Source organism: Pleurodeles waltl, chromosome 2_1 (genome assembly GCF_031143425.1).
Source record: "Pleurodeles waltl isolate 20211129_DDA chromosome 2_1, aPleWal1.hap1.20221129, whole genome shotgun sequence".
In the NCBI taxonomy this organism is placed as follows: domain Eukaryota; kingdom Metazoa; phylum Chordata; class Amphibia; order Caudata; family Salamandridae; genus Pleurodeles; species Pleurodeles waltl.
In genome coordinates, this window is record NC_090438.1 from 34,344,548 (window position 1) to 34,369,915 (window position 25,368).

Here is a 25,368-nt window from a genome sequence, read left to right on the forward strand (position 1 = left end):
ACCAAAGTGATTTTTCAGGCATGGCGTGCTGCCCTGAGATACACCCACTGGAACGCCACTGTTACACACCAAACACCACTATGGCGAGGGAAATGGCTAAGCGCAACTGCAGCTCTGGAAGGATTTGGGGAATGGGATCTGGTTGGCATCTCCCTGGTAGGAGACATGTGGGCAGGGGATTCCATGAAATCTTTCCAAGACTTAAGGAGGGACTTTCAGCAAGCCCAAACACAATTCTTCCTATATCTCCAACTCAGACTTGCTTTAAGAACCCACATACCGACAACAGGCTCTCTACCAGAGTTTAATCCGTTAGAAGCCAAGTTACTCATGGGAAACTTGGGGGGGAAAGGTGTTTCCCGAATTTATAAAACGCTGATCAACAATGCTCCTGGAGACCTGAACCTCACTAGATCCAGATGCGAGATATGGCTGGGCGCTCTAGAAGACACAGAATGGAGGGAAGCCCTGATGACACCCAGGTCTTTAGCAGTGTCAGCTAAGCTCCGCACAGTGCAATTCTATTACTTACATAGTGCTTACTTAGCTCCTGCTAGGCTATACCGCGCAGGCCTGCGACCCTCGGACCAATGCCCACGATGCTTGCTCGAACCTGCAGATTTTTTCCACATGGTTTGGTCATGTCGAGTTATTCAGTCCTACTGGGACTCGGTGCTCCGAGTGCTGGAGAAAGTCTTGAGTTGTGAAATACAAAGATCTGCCAAACTGGTCCTACTGGGAGTGATGGAGGACATGAGAGGAACACGGGCCCATCGAGCTCTGGTGGCCACAGCCCTGTTGATAGCCAAGAGGGATATAGCGGCAACCTGGATCTCCCCCGAGGGCCCAAAGCTCCAAAAATGGAAGAAAGGGGTAGACTGGTGCGAGACCCAAGAAAAAGTGGTCTACGACTCTAGAGGGTGCCCTAGGAAATTTGAAAAGATATGGGGAAGATGGATAGACTTGCTGCCATAATAAAGGATATGAGTCTGGCCGAGACGGCAGCACTGGAAATAAGGCAATGGTCCACTCCCACAGGTCTAGACTCTAATTCCCCACATGGTATCTGTCTAGAATTCACTAATGTCCTTAGTTCCTACTGCAATGTCATATGGAATTGTAAATGCTCTCTGCTTGACATATCACTGTTCTTTGTTCTTAACCTTCTTTTCATTTCCTTGTTGCTTTTTTTATTTTTTCTCAAAAACAATAAAATATGTTTATAAAAAAAAATTAAAAAAATGTGGCACTCATGCAGCAAGAGGAGCGATGGCGGCCAAATCTTTTCCTTTGGGATCTCGTTTAGAGGATATCTTAAGTGCTGCTGACTGGTCTTCAGATTCTACTTTTAAAACGTTTCATTACAAACCTATTATAGATACTTCTTCGGTAGCGATGGCACGACTTTAGAATAGCCTCTGGTCCTGACAGAACATATACATTGAAAATTCTTGGCGCGAAAGCTAGAAAATGTTATATTCTTATGCTACTGAAAGCACGAGCACACCAGGCTATGCTAACGACGACTGAACTTGCTCGACTGCTCTGGTCTCCCGACTGCGTGACGTATATTTCACTAACAAAGAAGGAACCGCTGGTCCGTCTCTTTGATGAAAACGTAGTGTTTTGCCACTAAAAAAGATGGCCGCCCCGCCTGGCTTCCGGTGCAATGCAGAGGCAGTGACTCGGCCGGCAGGTTTTTCTGCCTTCGACTGCTCAGCCTGCTGACGTCACTGCACCCTCCAGGCTGCGGTGAGACTGTTTTGACGGGTGACGTCCAGCGCTCAGATGTTCACCCGGTGCCCGTCCTGACGTCCATACGTGCTCGAGCTCGCCGTCTGCGTTGTGACGTCGCTGCGTGCGCGCTCCGGGCCTGCGGTCGCCAGGACAGGAAAGATGGCGGCCTTTGGGATCCTCAGCTATGAGCACCGGCCCCTGAAGCGGCCCCGGCTGGGGCCCCCCGACGTGTACCCCCAGGACGCCAAGCAGAAGGAGGTGAGGTGCAGGCTGCGGCTGGCTGGGTAGCAGGAGGCGGGGGCTGCTGGGTGACTAGAGTGCTGAAGAGAGCTCTGGCTGAGGCAGTGCAGAGCCCGGGCAGTGTATCTGGGCAGGAGCTGAGGTGTAGGACTGGGCTGTGGATCAGTGTCAAGAGCCTGCGGGGAGCCTGTGGCATTGGAGGCACTCTGGAGTGTGGAAGGAGGCAGTGGATGGGATGGTGGGACAGTGGGAGGGGAGGCTGGGGCAGTGGGAGGGGAGGCTGGGGCAGGGGAAGGGATGCTGGGGCAGTGGGAGGGGAGGCAGGGGAAGGGATACTGGGGCAGTGGGAGGGGAGGCAGGGGAAGGGATACTGGGGCAGTGGAAAGGATACTGGGGCAGTGGTAGAGAGGCTGGAGCACTGGAAAGGATACTGGGGCAGTGGTAGAGAGGCTGGGGCACTGGAAAGGAGGCTGGGTCAGTGAAAGGGATACTAGGGCAACGAAGGGGGAGGTTGGGGCAGTGGTGCTGGGGCAGTGGAAGTGGTGCTGGGGCAGTGGAAGTGGTGCTGGGGCAACGGAGTGGAGGCTGGGGCAGTGGAAGAGAGGCTTGGGCAGTGGAAGCGAGGCGAAACCAGGACACTGTGAGGAAAGCTGTAGATGAGAATGATGTGGCAGTGCAAAGGGATTGGGGAAGGGAGACTGAGTTAATGGGAGAAGGTGGGAGCAGCTTACATAGCAGGTTTAGAAGCAGGTGTGAGCAACAAGGGGAGGGCAGGAGCGATAGAGGAGACCAGCACTGAGACAAAAACAACGTGATCTGCTCATGAGTGTAAGTCAAAGCCCAGACTTCTAGTATTTATTCTTGAGATACTGTGTACAAAGATGCTGATGTGTGAGAGAATGGGTTTCTGTTAGTGTCTAGGCAAAGGCGGCAGGTTCAAAGATTCAGGCTTGCCTTTGACTCGTGGCAGTTTGGAAGGGAGGATTAAAACTGTTCAGAGACTGCAGTCTCTGGCCGCAGGCACACTGGTGAAGGCCCGTTGGAGGTCTCGAAGGATGAACATCAGCAGTGAGGCCACGGGTACTTAGGCCATTACCACATCCCTCACTGCTGTGTTGACTAACGTGTGGTAGGATTTAATTAAGTATTTGGCATCTTCTATTTTGATTTTATTATTGTTGGAAATTGACATTTTTCAGGGTTATCCCCACTTTTTCTGTTTCTGGCCTCCTGTATTTGATCCTGTGCTGAATTTCGTTTTTGCTCGCTTTGGGATTCTGGGCACTTTACCACTGCTGACAACTGCCAGTGCTCTCTGTCTAAATGGTGTTGTGGATTGGTTTATCCACGATTGGCATATTTGATTTACTACTAAGTCCCTAATATAGTGCACCATGTGTGCCCAGGACCTGTAAATGAAATGCTACTAGTCGGCATTCAGCACTGATTGTGCCACTCACATGAGTAGCCTGTAAACATGTCTTAGACCTGCCGCTGCAGTGTCTACATAGGCAGTTTTATACTGCCATTTCGATCTGGCTAGTGCACCCACTTGCCAAGCCCAAACCTTCCCTTTTATTACATGTAAGTCACCCCAAGGAAGGCCCAAGGCAGCCTCATGGGCAGAGTGCAGTGTGTTTGAAAGGTAGGACATGCACTGGTGTGTTTTACATGTCCTGATTGTGAAATACTGCTAAATTCAGTTTTCACTATTATAAGGACTCTCTGTCCCACAGGGTAACTTAGAGATTGCCCTGAAATATCTTTTAAGTGTAATTTCCTATTGGGAGCAGATAGGGATGTGGATTTTGGGGTCTCTGAGCTCACAATCCCAAAAATATATTTTGGTGAAGTTGGTTTTTGAATTGTAAGTTTGAAAATGTCACTTTTAAAAAATGGGCATTTTCTTGCTTAACCATTTTGTGCTGCTACCTGTCTGTGGAATACATGTTTGGGTCAGGATGACAGTTGGGCTGTTTGTGAATTCACTCTAGACAGTCACACAAAGGGAGCTGTGGTGTGCCCTGCATATCCTGATGGGTCTTTGTAAGCTCTAGTGGCGGGAGGAGCTGACACTTGCATCTGAATAGGGCCGTGCCTGTCCTTACATAAAGCAGTCTCCAATCCCCTGGATTGTGTCTGGGGCCAGGACAGGAAAGTCAGGGTCTTTTGCACTACAAAGACTTTTCTTTGAAGTTTGCCTACTTCAAAGGTAGAAATGGGGATACGTACTGGACCTCTGACACCACAAAGTTCGAATCCTTCTGGACTGAGGACATTCTGCCAGGAAGAAGAGCTGAAGGCTGTAGGAGGCACTTCCAGTCTGCCTGTTGCTTTGCTGTGCTCGCCTGCTGCTTTCTGCTTCTCTCCTGGTATTGAAAGGACCTGACTTTGCGTTCAACATCCTGCTTCCAAAGATTCTCCAGTGGCTTGGACAGAGCTTGCCTCCTGTTAAGAAGCCTCGGGAACATCAAAGACTTCATCTGCCAGCACCTGGGCTTTCTTGCTGAGAGTCTTGACTTGCCAAGTGGTGCCAAATCCAGTTCCTGGGCCCTTGGGCCCACCTCATCACCTCCGAAGTCTTGCGACAGCGTGAGTACAGTATCCGTGACACCTTACTACGGCGCAGCACCTGTGGGCCCCATGGTGTGATCGCGACACCGCAAAGTCCTCACCTCGTGTCTTGACCTGCTGGATTTATCAACCCCCGATTTGTTGAAAGGCACCGATGCTGGATCACCTCCCCCGCAACTGTAAGGAACCGACGCCTAACCTCCCCAGTAGCAGTATGTATCCGATGCCGCACCGGCATCTCCTCTTCTCCCCAATGCAGTGGCCGCGTCACAGTGCTTTTCCTGTAGCTTTGAGTCATGCAGGACAGCAGCTGCTGCGCTGTAAGAAATGGCTAAAGCACATTGTCAAAGTCAGTATGTCTCAAGTAGGTGAGACCTATTGGTTTTGCCAGACCTTGTTTTTCTGATGCTGCCAGGCCCTCTCCACCCAACACCACTGCTCAAACCCAAGTAACCAGTGCTCTCCTCTTCCTCAACCTCCAGCTGTGCTTGAAAGGGGCACTGTTTGCCCACCATCCTTTGTAAAGGCTTTGCTCTTGGCTAATTAAATCATGTACACAGAGCAAGGCCTGAGGCTGTACGGGTCCCCTGACTCAGTCATACACCTCTTTGGCTTTGTATACAGTGGTGTGCTCTGTTCCTTATCTGATGTCTGCATTTCACTTTGTCAAAGCCTTCACAATCCTTTTTTATCTGATGCCTCTTCAGCCCCACCAGAGAACGTCTTTTTGCTGCTCGTTGCCTCCAAACCACGCAGCAGGTCTCGTTCAGGTTAGACTTCCACAAAGAAGCTTATTGTGAACTGTGATCTATTTCCTAGTACTTTCTGAGCTCAATAAGATGGAATAGTTCTCTAGGCTTATAGAGAAATATGTGAGTGACCATGCAGTTTGCAATCCATTTAAATGTATTTTGATTTCAGGTGTAGGTAAGGCCCAATGTGCGGCATCAGCTGGTTCATCATGAAAGCATGTGCTAGGCACTAGTGTACTCAGTTGGAGTAGATGTTACTCTGTTGGCCAGGAGTCACCAGTCCTCTGTAATCTCTAGAAACATTTATGTTTCAGTTCCTTGATTTGAGCATTGTTCCTTAGTGATTAAGGGTGCTAGACAGATACCAATTGTGCTTTGATATATCTACCCTGTGCATTGGTTTCAATGTTTATTGCAAGGGATAACAACATTGGGTATGAGCACAGGCAGCAAAGAACTTCTCAAATCTCAGAAAAAAATGAAATCCTACCCACCACAGCAAACTAGTATTCCTAACCCAAAAAGGCAGATTTCTGATTGAAAAAAGGAACTGGTCTCAAAGACAAATGTTCTAGTGTTAAGTTAGCTGGGCTACTTGGCATGTGGTGGTCAGCGACACTGACTTCACTTCATGGTGAGACCAGGTGCAGGTTCAGCAGGTCTGCAAAGTACTTTTTTTACTGGGGGGTGGGGCTACAGTTGTTGGGAAAGGACTTGGCACCCATATTTGTTTCCTTGTAGTGTCTGAACTTAGGGACATTGTCCCAAATGACTGGTCATGGGGGCAGTAGTTTGGAGAAATGAGCTTTCATAGAACAAGGAGTACCCACTAGTTCATGCTGACAACTGATGAAACTTACGTTTAGAGTCATAGCATACGGTCAAGCTACGATACCTCAGAAAGTGTAAGGTGTAGAATAATAGTTCTGTCTTAGAATCAGGGACAGGATGCTGAAGACCCTTGCACCCTTTTCAGGCAAAAGGCTGTTTGATGTTGGCTCCCACGAGAACAGGGTAATGGTGCAACAGAAAAATGTCATCAACAAGGCACTTTCCTAAACAGGTCCTTGACACCTAGGCAAAGCAAGGATTGCCATGATCAAGAGACAATCAGCTGGCTGCAGAGTCTTGTGGCACGAGGACAGATTCTCAGCAGTTATCTTTATCAAGATCCCGCCAACTGTCTTGCTCTCCTGGCCCTGTCCAGAGTAGTACATCACTAAGCTGTACGGTGTGGCTTTTCTTATAACCATGGCTTAGTATCAGCTAACGACATGCAGGACGTAGGGGGACATGGCATTAAGGGTGTGCTGCTGTTGCAGAGCCTCTTCTGAAGTCCAGGTGTATAGGGGGAGCTCAGCAGAGTCAGTTCGTCTCCAGTTAAGAGCTATTATAGCAGTAATTCTGTCTGGGGGATGGATTACTGCAACATTTTCTGGCTCACCTTGATTGGTCCCCCTGGGGAAAATACTAGCCATCAGCCAAGTTAATAATACTTCCTTGCTTCCACAGCAGTCAGGGCTGTTTTAAATACACTGCATTCTGTTGAAATGCGGCTTTTGGAAGAGTTCATTTGCCTTTTTATCTTAAGAACTTAAGTGAAGTTCAAGGTATTTTCAGTGCACAATCCCATTTGATGCTAGTAAGACCTTCCATGCGCCTGGTACAGCGCTTGCCAGTTTCCCTCAGCCAGAATCCATTGTCCAATAACAAATATTGCCAGCTTCCAGTAATAGGTATTTCAAGCTACCCCAAGCCAAGAAAGTACCATCTTCCATATGCTCAATAAAATGTATGCCTCCATCATGCTAGCTTTCTAGTGATACCATGTTTATACTTAGTAACTGGCTGCCCGTTTTCACAGTTATGCTTGTGGCACGCGCCTTGTGCAAATGAGACCTGCATAAAGTGCTTAGACCGCCATCCTGCCCACAGTGTCTTTTAGTTTCATTTACATAGTTGCTTCATATCCCTGACAACAACTATGCAGACTGGCAGCGTGATACTCCATGTGTGTTGGATGAACGAGTGTGGGTTTCTGGGTGTGCCAATGTGGGAAGTGTTTCATTGTTGTACTCTTACCATGTTTTTGTCGCTAAACCTATGGTATGTAGCAAAGCGAATGAAGTGAGTTTATTGGGTGCAGGAGTGTGGACTGAGGAGAGGGATTTAAAAAATGTATTGTCTTGGAACAAAAAAAAACAATTTTCATTTGGCTTGGTGCGACACAGCAAGATGACAGATTATTCCACTGTTCTAATTTCTCTGATTATGTTGTCGCTCGTTTTCTGGCAGGGTGTGTATTTCAACATGACTTTGATTATGGCACCTTTATGGTTATGCTCTGCTCTGAATTTGCAAGGGCTCTGTTTATGGTAAATCGTTGAGTATTCACAGGCTGTTAGTATGCTGAGGCTCAGTTTATGAATGGGCTCTCTTTAGGTTAGCTTTCTGAACAGGTCTGAGACCGTGCCAGCACGTGAATTATTCTGACGTTCTGGTATAGGGCAGAGAGTTCAAGATGTACTACTGCTCTTCTTCTTTGTTTTGTGAGGAAACATCCTGTGAAATGCTTTCGAAAATTTACTTTATAGCATTTGCTAGATTCCAGAAATATTACTGTAGATAAACCCTGGCATCCAAACCAAGGGTCATCCAGGCCACCCATTCTGACCTTCCCCAGTTGACCCCATAGCTTAATTCTTGGTCACTTCATCTTACTTTGCCTCAGATCCCTTGTTTGTTTCTCATTTATTTATGAGTATATAGCATGTGCTCGATCAATGACTGGTTGAGATTTCAGAACTGGTTAAGGTTTGCAAGAACTTTGGAATGTTATGAGCTCAATTCTCAAACCTGGATACCCATGTAAGTTTAGCTTACACCTGAAACATATTTGGCTTTGCACTCATAAAAATATATATATATATTTTTTTAGCAGATCTACTTATTGTCAGGTTTTGGAAAAAGGTTGGAAGTGGTAGTATCAGGGCGTACCTGCTCTGTAAGTATGTGGATGATTTAACCTCCTCACAAAAAAAGTGAGGACACAGAGAAATTTAGTTTTTTTTGTTCTTCAAAGACGAAATATATTTAAAAAAAATAAGTTGGTGGTACCCACACTTGTGTTTAGAATATAGATTAATTAGTACTGGTCAAAATCACGGGCTGCATTCAACATGTGGACAAGAGAGCAAGGGTTACATTTTAACAGAAAGTCTGTATTGGTTCAAGTTACTTCATAATTTATGTTCAAATATATTAGTCCGTTGAAAAGTAGAAATATAAACAAGCCACAGGATTAAACAAATTCCACCCTTTAGTAAAATACCTAATTATGATGACTTGAACAACTTGTGTTAAGATCATCTGTTGTGCTTCATGGTGGGTCGATGAAAACTCAGCCAACATGTATCACCCCTTGAGGGCTCGCAGGCATGGGGCTTTTTCAAGGCTGGAGAAAAAATGGTGGGTAATACAGTGATTTACATTATTACAGATATATACGTGTAAGTGATCACTCTGGTGACATAGCAATTGTGGTGTATTACATGTTATTGTTTAAGAAAGAAAAGGTGTTTGAGTCCAGTATCGTAGGGGGAGAAGTCCGCCAGAGATTGTCTCCAGAAATAGACAGTGATCCAAATGTGCTCTATAGAAATGTATATACTACTGCAGAATTGGGGATTCTGCCTCAGCGAGAGATCAATGGTCAGGACACCCGATCCCCAGGTCTGAACATCACCCACAAATGACGTCTCCATGACTGGATCTTATAAGGTACACTGGCACAGTATATGCTACAGGTGTCCTTTAGAATTGGATACACTTCAGATGTGGTCTTCAGATTAGGGTACAAGCAGCCAGATGTGTCATCTGGAAATAGTTGCAGTGCTTCAGGTGACACTACAAAACTACACACTTTACTCCAGTTTTGGCATTGTACGCTTGATGCAATAATCAATATGAGCTCTCCATAACTGTAACACCCCAGATGAGGACTCGAGCTGAACGCAGTCAGTTGAAACCTTTCCAGTGTTCATTGGTAACGCAATGTCCCCTTTCAGTTGGCTGTCATACTCCACTTCAGCATTATCCTCACACTTCCTCTGGCCTTCTCCTATTTTTCATTCAGTGAGATCTGATCTAAAAAGCAATGTCAAGGACAGTGGTCGCTTCCGCTGATGCATGCGTATTTTGTATGTGTCTGTATTTTGCTCTCAGTGCAGTTCTTGTTGTGTTTGCTAGTGGTGCCTATTAAAAACCTTTGCAATATATAAAACCAAACTGTTGGCAGTGGTATTGTTTTGTTTTACATGATTTCGTCAGAGTTGAGCTTCCGCACACTTGTATTTGTTCTTGTATTCTTCTACTTTACTAGTGATATGTGCATCAGTCTACTAATTGGCACCCCTGCTCATTAAAATTGCATACAGGGACTGGGAAATCAGATCATGGTTTTCAAACCTCACGTACATAATACTGCTTAGGTACTGTTTTGACAGCTCTGCGTATATTCTTAACTTTAATAAGCTGGGAATAGAATCTAATTTATTGCTCGCCTATGCCACCTCTCCCCATGCTGCCTCTGTACAACCTTTAGCCTCCTACCTTGGTGGTTGTGAAATCCTGGATACACTATTCACCCTTTCATCCCCTTCTTACTCCAGCTTTCGAATAAGTAGGAGCTGTAAAGGTCTGAAATAGCTTAAGATTTGGTGCCATAGTAGGTCCCAGGACTGCTTATGATTTGTAATTCCTAAACATAGCTATTGTGCTCATTCTTATATTAATAAAACAAGCGCCTATAGGACTCATTTAACAGGGGAACCATGTGTGTACGTTGAAGAAAAACCTAAATAATTTAAACTTACTTTCTAAAGTTGAAATTAATTACAGAAATCAGCAACTCACAGGGCACATTTTAGTTTCCATCTGAAATACATTGATTACAATAATTTTTAATAAACACCGAAATTGGTGATCGTAGTGCAGACGACGCAGTGCTCAAATAGTGACTATATTTACAACATGAAACAAAGACACTGTACAAATCCCAATGGTTGTCTACATTAATTGATAAGAATCATGGCAGAGTTGCATGAATCATTATGCCATCCCTTGGGAATAATTACCAAAAGCAACCAAAAGGGGCGGCTTCTTCAGCATTTCAACCCCAATGAATGTTAGGGTCTCATCAGGACATAATCATCGGACTCACAAACCTGCATGGGATAAAGGACAATAAACATTAAAAGTTCTCAAGTCCTGTGCTTGAGCCAAAATATTAACTCAAATGACCAGGCATTTAATTACTCACCACCTGAATAGTGTGATGAATTGCTTGTCAAAAATCCCCCAGACTTTCAACCTACCTAGAATTATATGGAAGCCTAGAGGAAACAATCACCCATCTCTGTAGCAGCTCACAGACTGCTTAAACGCCTATCGCTGATGGTGCATCATGACCCACTACACCACCAGTGTGCATTGCAGGAGTGAAGGTGTAGGAAGGTAAGCTGGTGGCTCCTCATCCAAATGCAGTGCATCCCGTCGCATCTGTATCGCAAGAAAATAACATTTATTTAACACATCATGCTTGTGAGTTGGGAAGTAACTACTTATAAGCACAGCAGCCTTGCCGCTTAATTATGTAACTGTAATAATGAAATGGAGACTGCCACGTGCGCCAGCCTAAGCAAAAGCTGAGCCTGCACACCTGAACTAGAACGAGTGACGCTGTGGATCAAATAAAATACTTTGCATGGCCCACTAATCTTGTGACCAGCTATATATAGAATGACAAGTGCCAATCCAGAAGGTAGCAAAATTTGGTGCAGTACCTCTGAACCGTCCAGGAACCTATCTAGGGTAAATAAACCCTATGTCAAATCAATGTGGCTATCCAAAAACAAGCTAAAGAAGAAAGGTTGGGACCTAGCCCACAATGCGAGAGTCCTCCCACACAAAGGTCTACTTGACCAATCACTATTGCTCACCGATAACTGAAATGTTGCCATCATATTAGACTACAAAAGGAGATAATATATTGTGACAGGTACTCGTCATGCATGACTAGTAGACCCGATTAGAGTGTGGTGTCATAAACATCATTAAAAAAGTAAAGTGCAAAGCATTAAAAAAGAGAGGAGGGCAACACCTCATGGAGTCATTTCAGTGAAGAAGGTGTGTAGGAAGTTGGCTCTGTATGTGCTATTTCAAAGTAAGGAATAGCATGCACAGAGTCCAAGGGTTCCCCTTAGAGGTAAAATAGTGGTAAAAATAGATAATACTAATGCTCTATTTTGTGGTAGTGTGGTCGAGCAGTAGGCTTATCCAAGGAGTAGTGTTAAGCATTTGTTGTACATACACATAGACAATAAATGAGGTACACACACTCAGAGACAAATCCAGCCAATAGGTTTTTATATAGAAAAATATCTTTTCTTAGTTTATTTTAAGAACCACAGGTTCAAATTCTACATGTAATATCTCATTCGAAAGGTATTGCAGGTAAGTACTTTAGGAACTTCAAATCATCAAAATTGCATGTATACTTTTCAAGTTATTCACAAATAGCTGTTTTAAAAGTGGACACTTAGTGCAATTTTCACAGTTCCTAGGGGAGGTAAGTATTTGTTAGGTTAACCAGGTAAGTAAGACACTTACAGGGCTTAGTTCTTGGTCCAAGGTAGCCCACCGTTGGGGGTTCAGAGCAACCCCAAAGTCACCACACCAGCAGCTCAGGGCCGGTCAGGTGCAGAGTTCAAAGTGGTGCCCAAAACACATAGGCTAGAATGGAGAGAAGGGGGTGCCCCGGTTCCGGTCTGCTTGCAGGTAAGTACCCGCGTCTTCGGAGGGCAGACCAGGGGGGTTTTGTAGGGCACCGGGGGGGACACAAGTCCACACAGAAATTTCACCCTCAGCGGCGCGGGGGCGGCCGGGTGCAGTGTAGAAACAAGCGTCGGGTTCGCAATGTTAGTCTATGAGAGATCTCGGGATCTCTTCAGCGCTGCAGGCAGGCAAGGGGGGGGTTCCTCGGGGAAACCTCCACTTGGGCAAGGGAGAGGGACTCCTGGGGGTCACTTCTCCAGTGAAAGTCCGGTCCTTCAGGTCCTGGGGGCTGCGGGTGCAGGGTCTCTCCCAGGTGTCGGGACTTTAGGTTCAAAGAGTCGCGGTCAGGGGAAGCCTCGGGATTCCCTCTGCAGGCGGCGCTGTGGGGGCTCAGGGGGGACAGGTTTTGGTACTCACAGTATCAGAGTAGTCCTGGGGTCCCTCCTGAGGTGTTGGATCTCCACCAGCCGAGTCGGGGTCGCCGGGTGCAGTGTTGCAAGTCTCACGCTTCTTGCGGGGAGCTTGCAGGGTTCTTTAAAGCTGCTGGAAACAAAGTTGCAGCTTTTCTTGGAGCAGGTCCGCTGTCCTCGGGAGTTTCTTGTCTTTTTGAAGCAGGGGCAGTCCTCAGAGGATGTCGAGGTCGCTGGTCCCTTCGGAAGGCGTCGCTGGAGCAGGATCTTTGGAAGGCAGGAGACAGGCCGGTGAGTTTCTGGAGCCAAGGCAGTTGTCGTCTTCTGGTCTTCCTCTGCAGGGGTTTTCAGCTAGGCAGTCCTTCTTCTTGTAGTTGCAGGAATCTAATTTTCTAGGGTTCAGGGTAGCCCTTAAATACTAAATTTAAGGGCGTGTTTTAGGTCTGGGGGGTTAGTAGCCAATGGCTACTAGCCCTGAGGGTGGGTACACCCTCTTTGTGCCTCCTCCCAAGGGGAGGGGGTCACAATCCTAACCCTATTGGGGGAATCCTCCATCTGCAAGATGGAGGATTTCTAAAAGTCAGAGACACCTCAGCTCAGGACACCTTAGGGGCTGTCCTGACTGGCCAGTGACTCCTCCTTGTGGCTTTCTTTGTTCCCTCCAGCCTTGCCGCCAAAAGTGGGGGCCGTGGCCGGAGGGGGCGGGCAACTCCACTAAGCTGGAGTGCCCTGCTGGGCTGTGACAAAGGGGTGAGCCTTTGAGGCTCACCGCCAGGTGTCACAGCTCCTGCCTGGGGGAGGTGTTAGCATCTCCACCCAGTGCAGGCTTTGTTACTGGCCTCAGAGTGACAAAGGCACTCTCCCCATGGGGCCAGCAACATGTCTCTAGTGTGGCAGGCTGCTGGAACTAGTCAGCCTACACAGATAGTCGGTTAGGTTTCAGGGGGCACCTCTAAGGTGCCCTCTGTGGTGTATGTTACAATAAAATGTACACTGGCATCAGTGTGCATTTATTGTGCTGAGAAGTTTGATACCAAACTTCCCAGTTTTCAGTGTAGCCATTATGGTGCTGTGGAGTTCGTGTTTGACAGACTCCCAGACCATATACTCTTATGGCTACCCTGCACTTACAATGTCTAAGGTTTTGTTTAGACACTGTAGGGGTACCATGCTCATGCACTGGTACCCTCACCTATGGTATAGTGCACCCTGCCTTAGGGCTGTAAGGCCTGCTAGAGGGGTGTCTTACCTATACTGCATAGGCAGTGAGAGGCTGGCATGGCACCCTGAGGGGAGTGCCATGTCGACTTACTCGTTTTGTCCTCACTAGCACACACAAGCTGGCAAGCAGTGTGTCTGTGCTGAGTGAGAGGTCTCCAGGGTGGCATAAGACATGCTGCAGCCCTTAGAGACCTTCCTTGGCATCAGGGCCCTTGGTACTAGAAGTACCAGTTACAAGGGACTTATCTGGATGCCAGGGTCTGCCAATTGTGGATACAAAAGTACAGGTTAGGGAAAGAACACTGGTGCTGGGGCCTGGTTAGCAGGCCTCAGCACACTTTCAATTGTAAACATAGCATCAGCAAAGGCAAAAAGTCAGGGGGCAACCATGCCAAGGAGGCATTTCCTTACACAACCCCCCCCCCAAACGAAAGAGGATGAGACTAACCTTTCCCAAGAGAGTCTTCATTTTCTAAGTGGAAGAACCTGGAAAGGCCATCTGCATTGGCATGGGCAGTCCCAGGTCTGTGTTCCACTATAAAGTCCATTCCCTGTAGGGAGATGGACCACCTCAACAGTTTAGGATTTTCACCTTTCATTTGCATCAGCCATTTGAGAGGTCTGTGGTCAGTTTGAACTAGGAAGTGAGTCCCAAAGAGGTATGGTCTCAGCTTCTTCAGGGACCAAACCACAGCAAAGGCCTCCCTCTCAATGGCACTCCAACGCTGCTCCCTGGGGAGTAACCTCCTGCTAATGAAAGCAACAGGCTGGTCAAGGCCATCATCATTTGTTTGGGACAAAACTGCCCCTATCCCATGTTCAGAGGCATCAGTCTGCACAATGAACTGCTTAGAATAATCTGGAGCTTTTAGAACTGGTGCTGAGCACATTGCTTGTTTCAGGGTGTCAAAGGCCTGTTGGCATTCCACAGTCCAGTTCACTTTCTTGGGCATTTTCTTGGAGGTGAGTTCAGTGAGGGCTGTCACAATGGATCCATATCCCTTCACAAACCTCCTGTAATACCCAGTCAAGCCAAGGAATGCCCTGACTTGAGTCTGGGTTTTTGGAGCTACCCAGTCCAGAATAGTCTGGATCTTGGGTTGGAGTGGCTGAACTTGGCCTCCACCTACAAGGTGGCCCAAGTAAACCACAGTTCCCTGCCCTATCTGGCATTTGGATGCCTTGATAGAGAGGCCTGCAGATTGCAGAGCCTTCAAAACCTTCTTCAGGTGGACCAGGTGATCCTGCCAGGTGGAGCTAAAGACAGCAATATCATCAAGATAAGCTGTGCTAAAGGACTCCAAGCCAGCAAGGACTTGATTCACCAACCTTTGGAAGGTGGCAGGGGCATTCTTTAAACCAAAGGGCATAACAGTAAACTGATAATGCCCATCAGGGGTGGAGAATGCTGTTTTCTCTTTTGCTCCAGGTGCCATTTTTATTTGCCAGTACCCTGCTGTCAAGTCAAAGGTACTTAAGAATTTGGCAGCACCTAATTTGTCTATGAGCTCATCAGCTCTTGGAATTGGATGGGCATCTGTCTTGGTGACAGAATTGAGCCCTCTGTAGTCCACACAAAACCTCATCTCTTTCTTTCCATCTTTGGTGTGAGGTTTGGGGACTAAGACCACTGGGCTAGCCCAGGGGCTGTCAGAGCGCTCAATTACTCCCAATTCCAGCATCTTGTGGACTTCCACCTTGATGCTTTCCTTAACATGGTCAGACTGTCTAAAGATTTTGTTTTTGACAGGCATGCTGTCTCCTGTGTCCACATCATGGGTACACAGGTGTGTCTGACCAGGGGTTAAGGAGAAGAGTTCAGGAAACTGTTGTAGGACCCTCCTACAATCAGCTTGCTGTTGGCCAGAGAGGGTGTCTGAGTAGATCACTCCATCTACTGTGCCATCTTTTGGGTCTGATGATAGAAGATCAGGGAGAGGTTCACTCTCTGCCTCCTGATCCTCATCTGTTACCATCAACAGATTCACATCAGCCCTGTCATGGAAGAGCTTAAGGCGGTTTACATGGATCACCCTCTTGGGGCTCCTGCTTGTGCCCAGGTCCACCAGGTAGGTGACCTGACTCTTCCTTTCTAGTACTGGGTAAGGGCCACTCCATTTGTCCTGGAGTGCCCTGGGAGCCACAGGCTCCAGAACCCAGACTTTCTGCCCTGGTTGGAACTCAACCAGTGCAGCCTTTTGGTCATACCAAAACTTCTGGAGCTGTTGGCTGGCCTCAAGGTTTTTGGTTGCCTTTTCCATGTACTCTGCCATTCTAGAGCGAAGGCCAAGTACATAGTCCACTATGTCCTGTTTAGGCTCATGGAGAGGTCTCTCCCAGCCTTCTTTAACAAGGGCAAGTGGTCCCCTTACAGGATGACCAAACAGAAGTTCAAAGGGTGAGAACCCTACTCCCTTCTGTGGTACCTCCCTGTAAGCGAAAAGCAGACATGGCAGGAGGACATCCCATCTCCTTTTGAGTTTTTCTGGGAGCCCCATGATCATGCCCTTTAATGTCTTGTTGAATCTCTCAACTAAGCCATTAGTTTGTGGATGGTAAGGTGTAGTGAATTTATAAGTCACTCCACACTCATTCCACATGTGCTTTAGGTATGCTGACATGAAGTTGGTACCTCTGTCAGACACCACCTCCTTAGGGAAACCCACTCTGGTAAAGATACCAATGAGGGCCTTGGCTACTGCAGGGGCAGTAGTCGACCTAAGGGGAATAGCTTCAGGATACCTGGTAGCATGATCCACTACTACCAGGATGTACATATTTCCTGAGGCTGTGGGAGGTTCTAGTGGACCAACTATGTCCACACCCACTCTTTCAAAGGGCACCCCCACCACAGGAAGTGGAATGAGGGGGGCCTTTGGATGCCCACCTGTCTTACCACTGGCTTGACAGGTGGGGCAGGAGAGGCAAAACTCCTTAACCATGTTGGACATATTGGGCCAGTAGAAGTGGTTGACTAACCTCTCCCACGTCTTGGTTTGTCCCAAATGTCCAGCAAGGGGAATGTCATGGGCCAATGTTAGGATGAACTCTCTGAACAGCTGAGGCACTACCACTCTCCTAGTGGCACCAGGTTTGGGGTCTCTGGCCTCAGTGTACAGGAGCCCATCTTCCCAATAGACCCTATGTGTTCCATTTTTCTTGCCTTTGGACTCTTCAGCAGCTTGCTGCCTAAGGCCTTCAAGAGAGGGACAGGTTTCTTGTCCCTTACACAGCTCTTCCCTTGAGGGTCCCCCTGGGCCCAAGAGCTCAACCTGATAAGGTTCAAGCTCCCAAGGCTCAGTTCCCTCAGAGGGCAGAACTTCTTCCTGAGAAGAGAGGTTCCCTTTCTTTTGCGGTGTTGCAGTTGGTTTCCCAACTGACTTTCCTTTTCTCTTGGTAGGCTGGGCCATTCTTCCAGACTCCAGCTCTACTTGTTCACCCTGTGCCTTGCATTGTGCTCTGGTTTTCACACACACCAGTTCAGGGATACCCAGCATTGCTGCATGGGTTTTTAGTTCAACCTCAGCCCATGCTGAGGACTCCAGGTCATTTCCAAGCAGACAGTCCACTGGGATATTTGAGGAGACCACCACCTGTTTCAGGCCATTGACCCCTCCCCATTCTAAAGTAACCATTGCCATGGGATGTACTTTTCTCTGATTGTCAGCGTTGGTGACTGTGTAAGTTTTTCCAGTCAGGTATTGGCCAGGGGAAACCAGTTTCTCTGTCACCATGGTGACACTGGCACCTGTATCCCTCAGGCCTTCTACACTTGTCCCATTAATAAAGAGCTGCTGCCTGTATTTTTGCATGTTAGGCGGCCAGGCAGCTAGTGTGGCTAAATCCACCCCACCCTCAGAGACTAGAGTAGCTTCAGTGTGGACCCTGATTTGCTCTGGGCACACTGTTGATCCCACTTGGAGACTAGCCATTCCAGTGTTACCTGGATTGGAGTTTGGAGTGGAACTTTTCTTGGGACAGGCCTTGTCTCCAGTTTGGTGTCCAGACTGACTACAGTTTCGACACCAGGCCTTTTTGGGATCAAAGTTTTTACCCTTGTACCCAGGATTGTTTTGTGAGGAGGCTCTGGGCCCACCCTCCTGTGCAGGTTTTTGGGGGCCTGTAGAAGACTCTTGACTATTTTTATTTTTGGCTGTCTCACCACCCTTCCCCTGGGGAGGTTTTGTGACCCCTTTCTTTTGGTCACCCCCTGTGGAAGTTTTGGACACCCTTGTCTTGACCCAATGGTCCGCCTTCTTTCCCAATTCTTGGGGAGAAATTGGTCCTAGGTCTACCAGATGCTGATGCAGTTTGTCATTGAAACAATTACTTAACAGGTGTTCTTTCACAAATAAATTGTACAGCCCATCATAATTACTTACACCACTGCCTTGAATCCAACCATCTAGTGTTTTTACTGAGTAGTCTACAAAGTCAACCCAGGTCTGGCTCGAGGATTTTTGAGCCCCCCTGAATCTAATCCTATACTCCTCAGTGGAGAATCCAAAGCCCTCAATCAGGGTACCCTTCATGAGGTCATAAGATTCTGCATCTTTTCCAGAGAGTGTGAGGAGTCTATCCCTACACTTTCCTGTGAACATTTCCCAAAGGAGAGCACCCCAGTGAGATTTGTTCACTTTTCTGGTTACACAAGCCCTCTCAAAAGCTGTGAACCATTTGGTGATGTCATCACCATCTTCATATTTAGTTACAATCCCTTTAGGGATTTTCAACATGTCAGGAGAATCTCTGACCCTATTTATGTTGCTGCCACCATTGATGGGTCCTAGGCCCATCTCTTGTCTTTCCCTCTCTATGGCTAGGATCTGTCTTTCCAAAGCCAATCTTTTGGCCATCCTGGCTAACTGGATGTCCTCTTCACTGGAGTTATCCTCAGTGATTTCAGAGTTGTTGGTCCCTCCTGTGAGGGAACCTGCATCTCTGACTATTATTTGTGGAGTCAGGGCTTGAGAAGCCCTGCTCTCCCTAAGTAGTACTGGAGGGGGGGAATTTCCCTCCAAGTCACTATCTTCATCCTCTGAGTTGCCATCCTCAGAGGGGTTGGCCTTTTCAAACTCTGCCAAAAGCTCCTGGAGCTGTACTTTGGTAGGTTTGGGGCCCATTGCTATTTTCTTTAGTTTACAGAGTGACCTTAGCTCTCTCATCTGTAGATGGAGGTAAGGTGTGGTGTCGAGTTCCACCACAGTCACATCTGTGCTAGACATTTTGCTTCTAAAAGTTGGAATACTTTTTAAGAATCTAAAACTGGTTCTAGAATCTAATTCAAACTTTTACAAACTTTTAAACTCTAAAAGAAATGCTAAACAGGATCTAACACAAGGCCCTAGCAGGTCTTTTAAGAATTTAGAAAACTTTTCAAATTGCAAAAAATCAATTTCTAATGATAATTTTGGAATTTGTCGTGTGATCAGGTATTGGCTGAGTAGTCCAGCAAATGCAAAGTCTTGTATCCCACCGCTGCCACCAATGTAGGAAGTTGGCTCTGTATGTGCTATTTCAAAGTAAGGAATAGCATGCACAGAGTCCAAGGGTTCCCCTTAGAGGTAAAATAGTGGTAAAAATAGATAATACTAATGCTCTATTTTGTGGTAGTGTGGTCGAGCAGTAGGCTTATCCAAGGAGTAGTGTTAAGCATTTGTTGTACATACACATAGACAATAAATGAGGTACACACACTCAGAGACAAATCCAGCCAATAGGTTTTTATATAGAAAAATATCTTTTCTTAGTTTATTTTAAGAACCACAGGTTCAAATTCTACATGTAATATCTCATTCGAAAGGTATTGCAGGTAAGTACTTTAGGAACTTCAAATCATCAAAATTGCATTTATACTTTTCAAGTTATTCACAAATAGCTGTTTTAAAAGTGGACACTTAGTGCAATTTTCACAGTTCCTAGGGGAGGTAAGTATTTGTTAGGTTAACCAGGTAAGTAAGACACTTACAGGGCTTAGTTCTTGGTCCAAGGTAGCCCACCGTTGGGGGTTCAGAGCAACCCCAAAGTCACCACACCAGCAGCTCAGGGCCGGTCAGGTGCAGAGTTCAAAGTGGTGCCCAAAACACATAGGCTAGAATGGAGAGAAGGGGGTGCCCCGGTTCCGGTCTGCTTGCAGGTAAGTACCCGCGTCTTCGGAGGGCAGACCAGGGGGGTTTTGTAGGGCACCGGGGGGGACACAAGTCCACACAGAAATTTCACCCTCAGCGGCGCGGGGGCGGCCGGGTGCAGTGTAGAAACAAGCGTCGGGTTCGCAATGTTAGTCTATGAGAGATCTCGGGATCTCTTCAGCGCTGCAGGCAGGCAAGGGGGGGGTTCCTCGGGGAAACCTCCACTTGGGCAAGGGAGAGGGACTCCTGGGGGTCACTTCTCCAGTGAAAGTCCGGTCCTTCAGGTCCTGGGGGCTGCGGGTGCAGGGTCTCTCCCAGGTGTCGGGACTTTAGGTTCAAAGAGTCGCGGTCAGGGGAAGCCTCGGGATTCCCTCTGCAGGCGGCGCTGTGGGGGCTCAGGGGGGACAGGTTTTGGTACTCACAGTATCAGAGTAGTCCTGGGGTCCCTCCTGAGGTGTCGGATCTCCACCAGCCGAGTCGGGGTCGCCGGGTGCAGTGTTGCAAGTCTCACGCTTCTTGCGGGGAGCTTGCAGGGTTCTTTAAAGCTGCTGGAAACAAAGTTGCAGCTTTTCTTGGAGCAGGTCCGCTGTCCTCGGGAGTTTCTTGTCTTTTTGAAGCAGGGGCAGTCCTCAGAGGATGTCGAGGTCGCTGGTCCCTTCGGAAGGCGTCGCTGGAGCAGGATCTTTGGAAGGCAGGAGACAGGCCGGTGAGTTTCTGGAGCCAAGGCAGTTGTCGTCTTCTGGTCTTCCTCTGCAGGGGTTTTCAGCTAGGCAGTCCTTCTTCTTGTAGTTGCAGGAATCTAATTTTCTAGGGTTCAGGGTAGCCCTTAAATACTAAATTTAAGGGCGTGTTTTTGGTCTGGGGGGTTAGTAGCCAATGGCTACTAGCCCTGAGGGTGGGTACACCCTCTTTGTGCCTCCTCCCAAGGGGAGGGGGTCACAATCCTAACCCTATTGGGGGAATCCTCCATCTGCAAGATGGAGGATTTCTAAAAGTCAGAGACACCTCAGCTCAGGACACCTTAGGGGCTGTCCTGACTGGCCAGTGACTCCTCCTTGTGGCTTTCTTTGTTCCCTCCAGCCTTGCCGCCAAAAGTGGGGGCCGTGGCCGGAGGGGGCGGGCAACTCCACTAAGCTGGAGTGCCCTGCTGGGCTGTGACAAAGGGGTGAGCCTTTGAGGCTCACCGCCAGGTGTCACAGCTCCTGCCTGGGGGAGGTGTTAGCATCTCCACCCAGTGCAGGCTTTGTTACTGGCCTCAGAGTGACAAAGGCACTCTCCCCATGGGGCCAGCAACATGTCTCTAGTGTGGCAGGCTGCTGGAACTAGTCAGCCTACACAGATAGTCGGTTAGGTTTCAGGGGGCACCTCTAAGGTGCCCTCTGTGGTGTATGTTACAATAAAATGTACACTGGCATCAGTGTGCATTTATTGTGCTGAGAAGTTTGATACCAAACTTCCCAGTTTTCAGTGTAGCCATTATGGTGCTGTGGAGTTCGTGTTTGACAGACTCCCAGACCATATACTCTTATGGCTACCCTGCACTTACAATGTCTAAGGTTTTGTTTAGACACTGTAGGGGTACCATGCTCATGCACTGGTACCCTCACCTATGGTATAGTGCACCCTGCCTTAGGGCTGTAAGGCCTGCTAGAGGGGTGTCTTACCTATACTGCATAGGCAGTGAGAGGCTGGCATGGCACCCTGAGGGGAGTGCCATGTCGACTTACTCGTTTTGTCCTCACTAGCACACACAAGCTGGCAAGCAGTGTGTCTGTGCTGAGTGAGAGGTCTCCAGGGTGGCATAAGACATGCTGCAGCCCTTAGAGACCTTCCTTGGCATCAGGGCCCTTGGTACTAGAAGTACCAGTTACAAGGGACTTATCTGGATGCCAGGGTCTGCCAATTGTGGATACAAAAGTACAGGTTAGGGAAAGAACACTGGTGCTGGGGCCTGGTTAGCAGGCCTCAGCACACTTTCAATTGTAAACATAGCATCAGCAAAGGCAAAAAGTCAGGGGGCAACCATGCCAAGGAGGCATTTCCTTACAAGGTGCATATCCATTAAGAATTTCACAGAGAGTTTATGCATGCCATTAATGTCATTCAGACCACTCTTAGTGCTGTCCAAAATAATGCCACCAAGACCTGGAACTCCCTTCCTATCCACCTCAGAAAATCTCCCACTCTATTGCAATTCAGAAAAGACCTCAAAACCTGGCTCTTCGTCTGATCCCCTCTGATCATCGACGACTACTCACTTACTGCCCCCCTGCGCCTTGAGACCCTAGCGGGTGACTAGCTGCGCTTTACAAGTATAGTGATTGATTGAAAAGATCAATCTGCTTGCATTCTTTCCAATCCAGTAGGTCCAAAAGGTCACCACCTCTTCTTTCAAGGGTTAGGACCTCCAACATTTGCCAATAAATTTGATCGATGATGTGTCCCCATTCCGAAAAATGTCCTAATGGGGTTCTTTCTACTTTCCATCTGATGCAGCTCCAGTGTTGAGTGATGCCCTGTTTGACCATTTGGGCCTTTTGTTTATGACATAAACCTTCATACAAGGACACATATCAATATGCACCACATTACAGATATTACAACTGGAAAAGGAACGTAAATTAAAAGTTTTTTGTTATGGAAAACAAGGACGTTATACTGTTATTACCTCACCTAAGGATAGTGGTAGGTGAGTATGGCAAATTAAATATTCTCTTACTCGAAAGAATATATTGGGGATATTATGTGGAGCACTTCATTGTTGAATGCAACAACAACCCCATCGATAAGCTATCAATCAGACGATGAACTAGAGAAATTGAGGAAGAAGGCAGTAAAAACAGAATTGCTTGGCAAACTGATTACGTGGTATCTAAAGACAGATGTAATGTCCGGGCCTGGGTGCTGGGGGAACCGGACCACCCCCCAAGGCCATAGGTGCACTGCAGACCTAGTAGGGCACTGGGGGCCCTGCACAGCTAGGTTGGGGGCGCAGCACGGGCAGATGTTCGCTGTGGGGGGTGGGGGGGACAGAGGGGGCTGCCCACCCCCTCTGATGTGCAAGGAGGGCGTGCTGGCTAGGAGTGCCCCCCTGCCAACTACGACAAGGGAGCTGACTGACTGTAGGGTGAAAGCAGAGGCCGGAGGACCCCATTACCAGTCTCCTGAACCTACCTGCTGCCTCTGTCTTTTCTGAGACTTGGCTGTGGAGTGGAGCGGATGCCTGTTTTTCCCGCTGGCCTCCCCTGTTGCTGGACTGGGGCAGCAGCGAGAGTGGGGCACTCTGCATGGTCGCGGCTGAGGTCCCATGGGGCTAGGCCGGTGTGTCTGGTGGAAGCTGGGGGCACAGTGGCAGAGATGTGGTTGGGGTTGTTTCCTCCCCTGACTGTGACCTGTGACATCGCTGCCGACAAGAGCACAGCCAATAGCGAGGGGAGCTCCCCGATCCGCTTACTGCCCACTGGCTTGTCTAATGCGATGCACATCCTGCCTTCCACTGTCTTGCCATGATGGGGAAGCCCAAAGTGAATAAATCTCCATTGCAGGGTCCGGTGCCGCTTGGCTCCCTCGACCACACAGCTGAGGTCTTCACTCAACTTGAAACCACTCTTCACAGATGTTCACCGTGACGGTGAGGGGGGGAGAAAGGGGGCTGTCCTCCCCTGCTGATGTGACACCCAGTTCAATAAGGTTCTCAAGCTATCCTGGACACGAAGACCTCCCTGGAATGACACAATATCCATAGAGAGAAATTTTCTCAGGGTAGACCACCACAATGTGGTGGAGCATGTTGAAGGGGCAGATTCTTCACTCGCCTCCCTTCGCCCACCGGTTCAGGAACTGCACACCCAGATGACACAACTCCAAACGGAACTGGCTTCCCTTCACAGATGAGCGTAAGGTGACGAAGAGAGATCTTGGCGCAATAATATTAGACTGCCACACTTTCCTGAGCGAGCAAAGGGCCCTAGTGTGGAGCTGTTCGTTGAAGAATGGCCGATTGATAACATGCTGGCAGGTACCCCTTCAAAGTTCTTTTCAGTGGAGATGGCTGACAGGGCCAAAAATACCTGAGGCTGCACTGGGCTGGGTGCTCCACATCGACTCATTGTGGCTCACCTACTGAATTTCCGAGATCGTATTTAATTTTTAAATTGTCCTATACAAAAGGCCTATGGCGCCATGAAGATGCAGAGATTACAGCTTATCGTGATTTTACTGCCCAGGCGCAGAAGCAGTGCAGCTCGTATGGCAAGGTGAAGCAACTTCTTAGAGAACTGAACTCTAAATATGCGCTTCTGTTCCAGGGAAAACTCTGAGGGATTGATAGTGAGGTGACTCAGATGTTTACCACCTGGTGGTTGTGTGGACTTGGCTGCACGCCAAAAGCTTAATGCACTCCCCACAGGAGGTTTGAGATGAGATGACCTGGCTGGCCCCTGTGGGCGACGGCACCCATGTAGCCTGCCTAGGGCTGGGCCGACTCAGGCAGCTAGGGAGCGGGCGGAGGCAGTGTTGGAAACCAAACAATTGATTTTGTTTTTTAAATTCCCTTCACCATCCTCGGAGACCATCCACTCATGCCTGGATACAGAGACTTCAGTGTCTTCCCAGACCTCCCAAGTAGGGGACCCGGCACTTACCCCGCGCACAGCTGATGATTTATGAGGGCATGGACACCTTCCTGACCTTGCCTGGCCCTGTGGGCTCATCTAGATGTGGGGCGTTTGGACCATTATAGGCCTTTCTTCAGGCTGCATGTGTTCTTCCTATAAGCTCTGGTTCAATACCTGGTTCTCCCCCCAAGGGCCCACGATATAGAGCTCTTACGATAATAGGCCTCCTTACCGCCCCCCAATAGAAGCTACCTGCCTTCCCTGCATGGACTTGAGTGAACGATAAGTGCTTTTGTGCTCTGGTTAAACGGTTTGGGGAATGGTGGCATGACACTTGTTGAAGTTCACGCCTGGGTTCGGGGAGTTGTTCCTTCTGTTTCTATTGTTCTGAATTGTCTAGCTGACAATGAGGATGCGCAATGCTTGGAGGGAATGTTGAAGAGAGATGGGTGGAGGATAGGGGGTCAGATTGGAAAATGTATACCTTTGCTGTGGCTGCTGGATAGGCTGCTCTAACATAGAACATCTGGGGTATGGGCACACCTATTAAAAGACACAGGGTATATGCCTACCTTAGACGTAGACAAGTACACTTTGCATGTCTTCAGGAGACACACCGGACATATGCGGAACTGCTCAAGCTTAATCGGAGGTGGAGGGGCTAGATACATGGCACATGATACTCCGCTTATGCTAGGGGAGCTCTTACTTGAGTTACCCCGGAGGTGCCTTTTGTTAAACACAAGGTTCACGTTGACAGATAAGGACAATATGTTCTCCTAGAAGGCACCCTATATGGGCGTTCTATTATGAACGCATCAATATATGCCCCTAACACGGCTCCCTTGCCTAATTA

The 25,368-nt window shown here is 48.0% G+C and overlaps 1 protein-coding gene across 13 annotated transcripts in view; it reads left to right on the forward strand.

Annotated features, from left to right (window-relative positions):
* The first annotated feature begins 1,812 nt into the window (after positions 1-1,812).
* Positions 1,813-25,368, forward strand: part of MED12 (mediator complex subunit 12) — a 786,294-nt gene continuing 762,738 nt past the window's right edge. For 6 of the 13 annotated variants that reach the window (XM_069209270.1, XM_069209320.1, XM_069209294.1 and 3 more), the window contains exon 1: positions 1,814-1,995. In XM_069209270.1, the coding sequence (XP_069065371.1) occupies positions 1,897-1,995 (99 nt within the window). In that variant the 5' untranslated portion in view covers positions 1,814-1,896. Of the gene's footprint in view, positions 1,996-25,368 lie in introns of all 13 variants that reach the window. The other 7 variants (XM_069209303.1, XM_069209340.1, XM_069209311.1 and 4 more) reach the window with 2 other exon arrangements.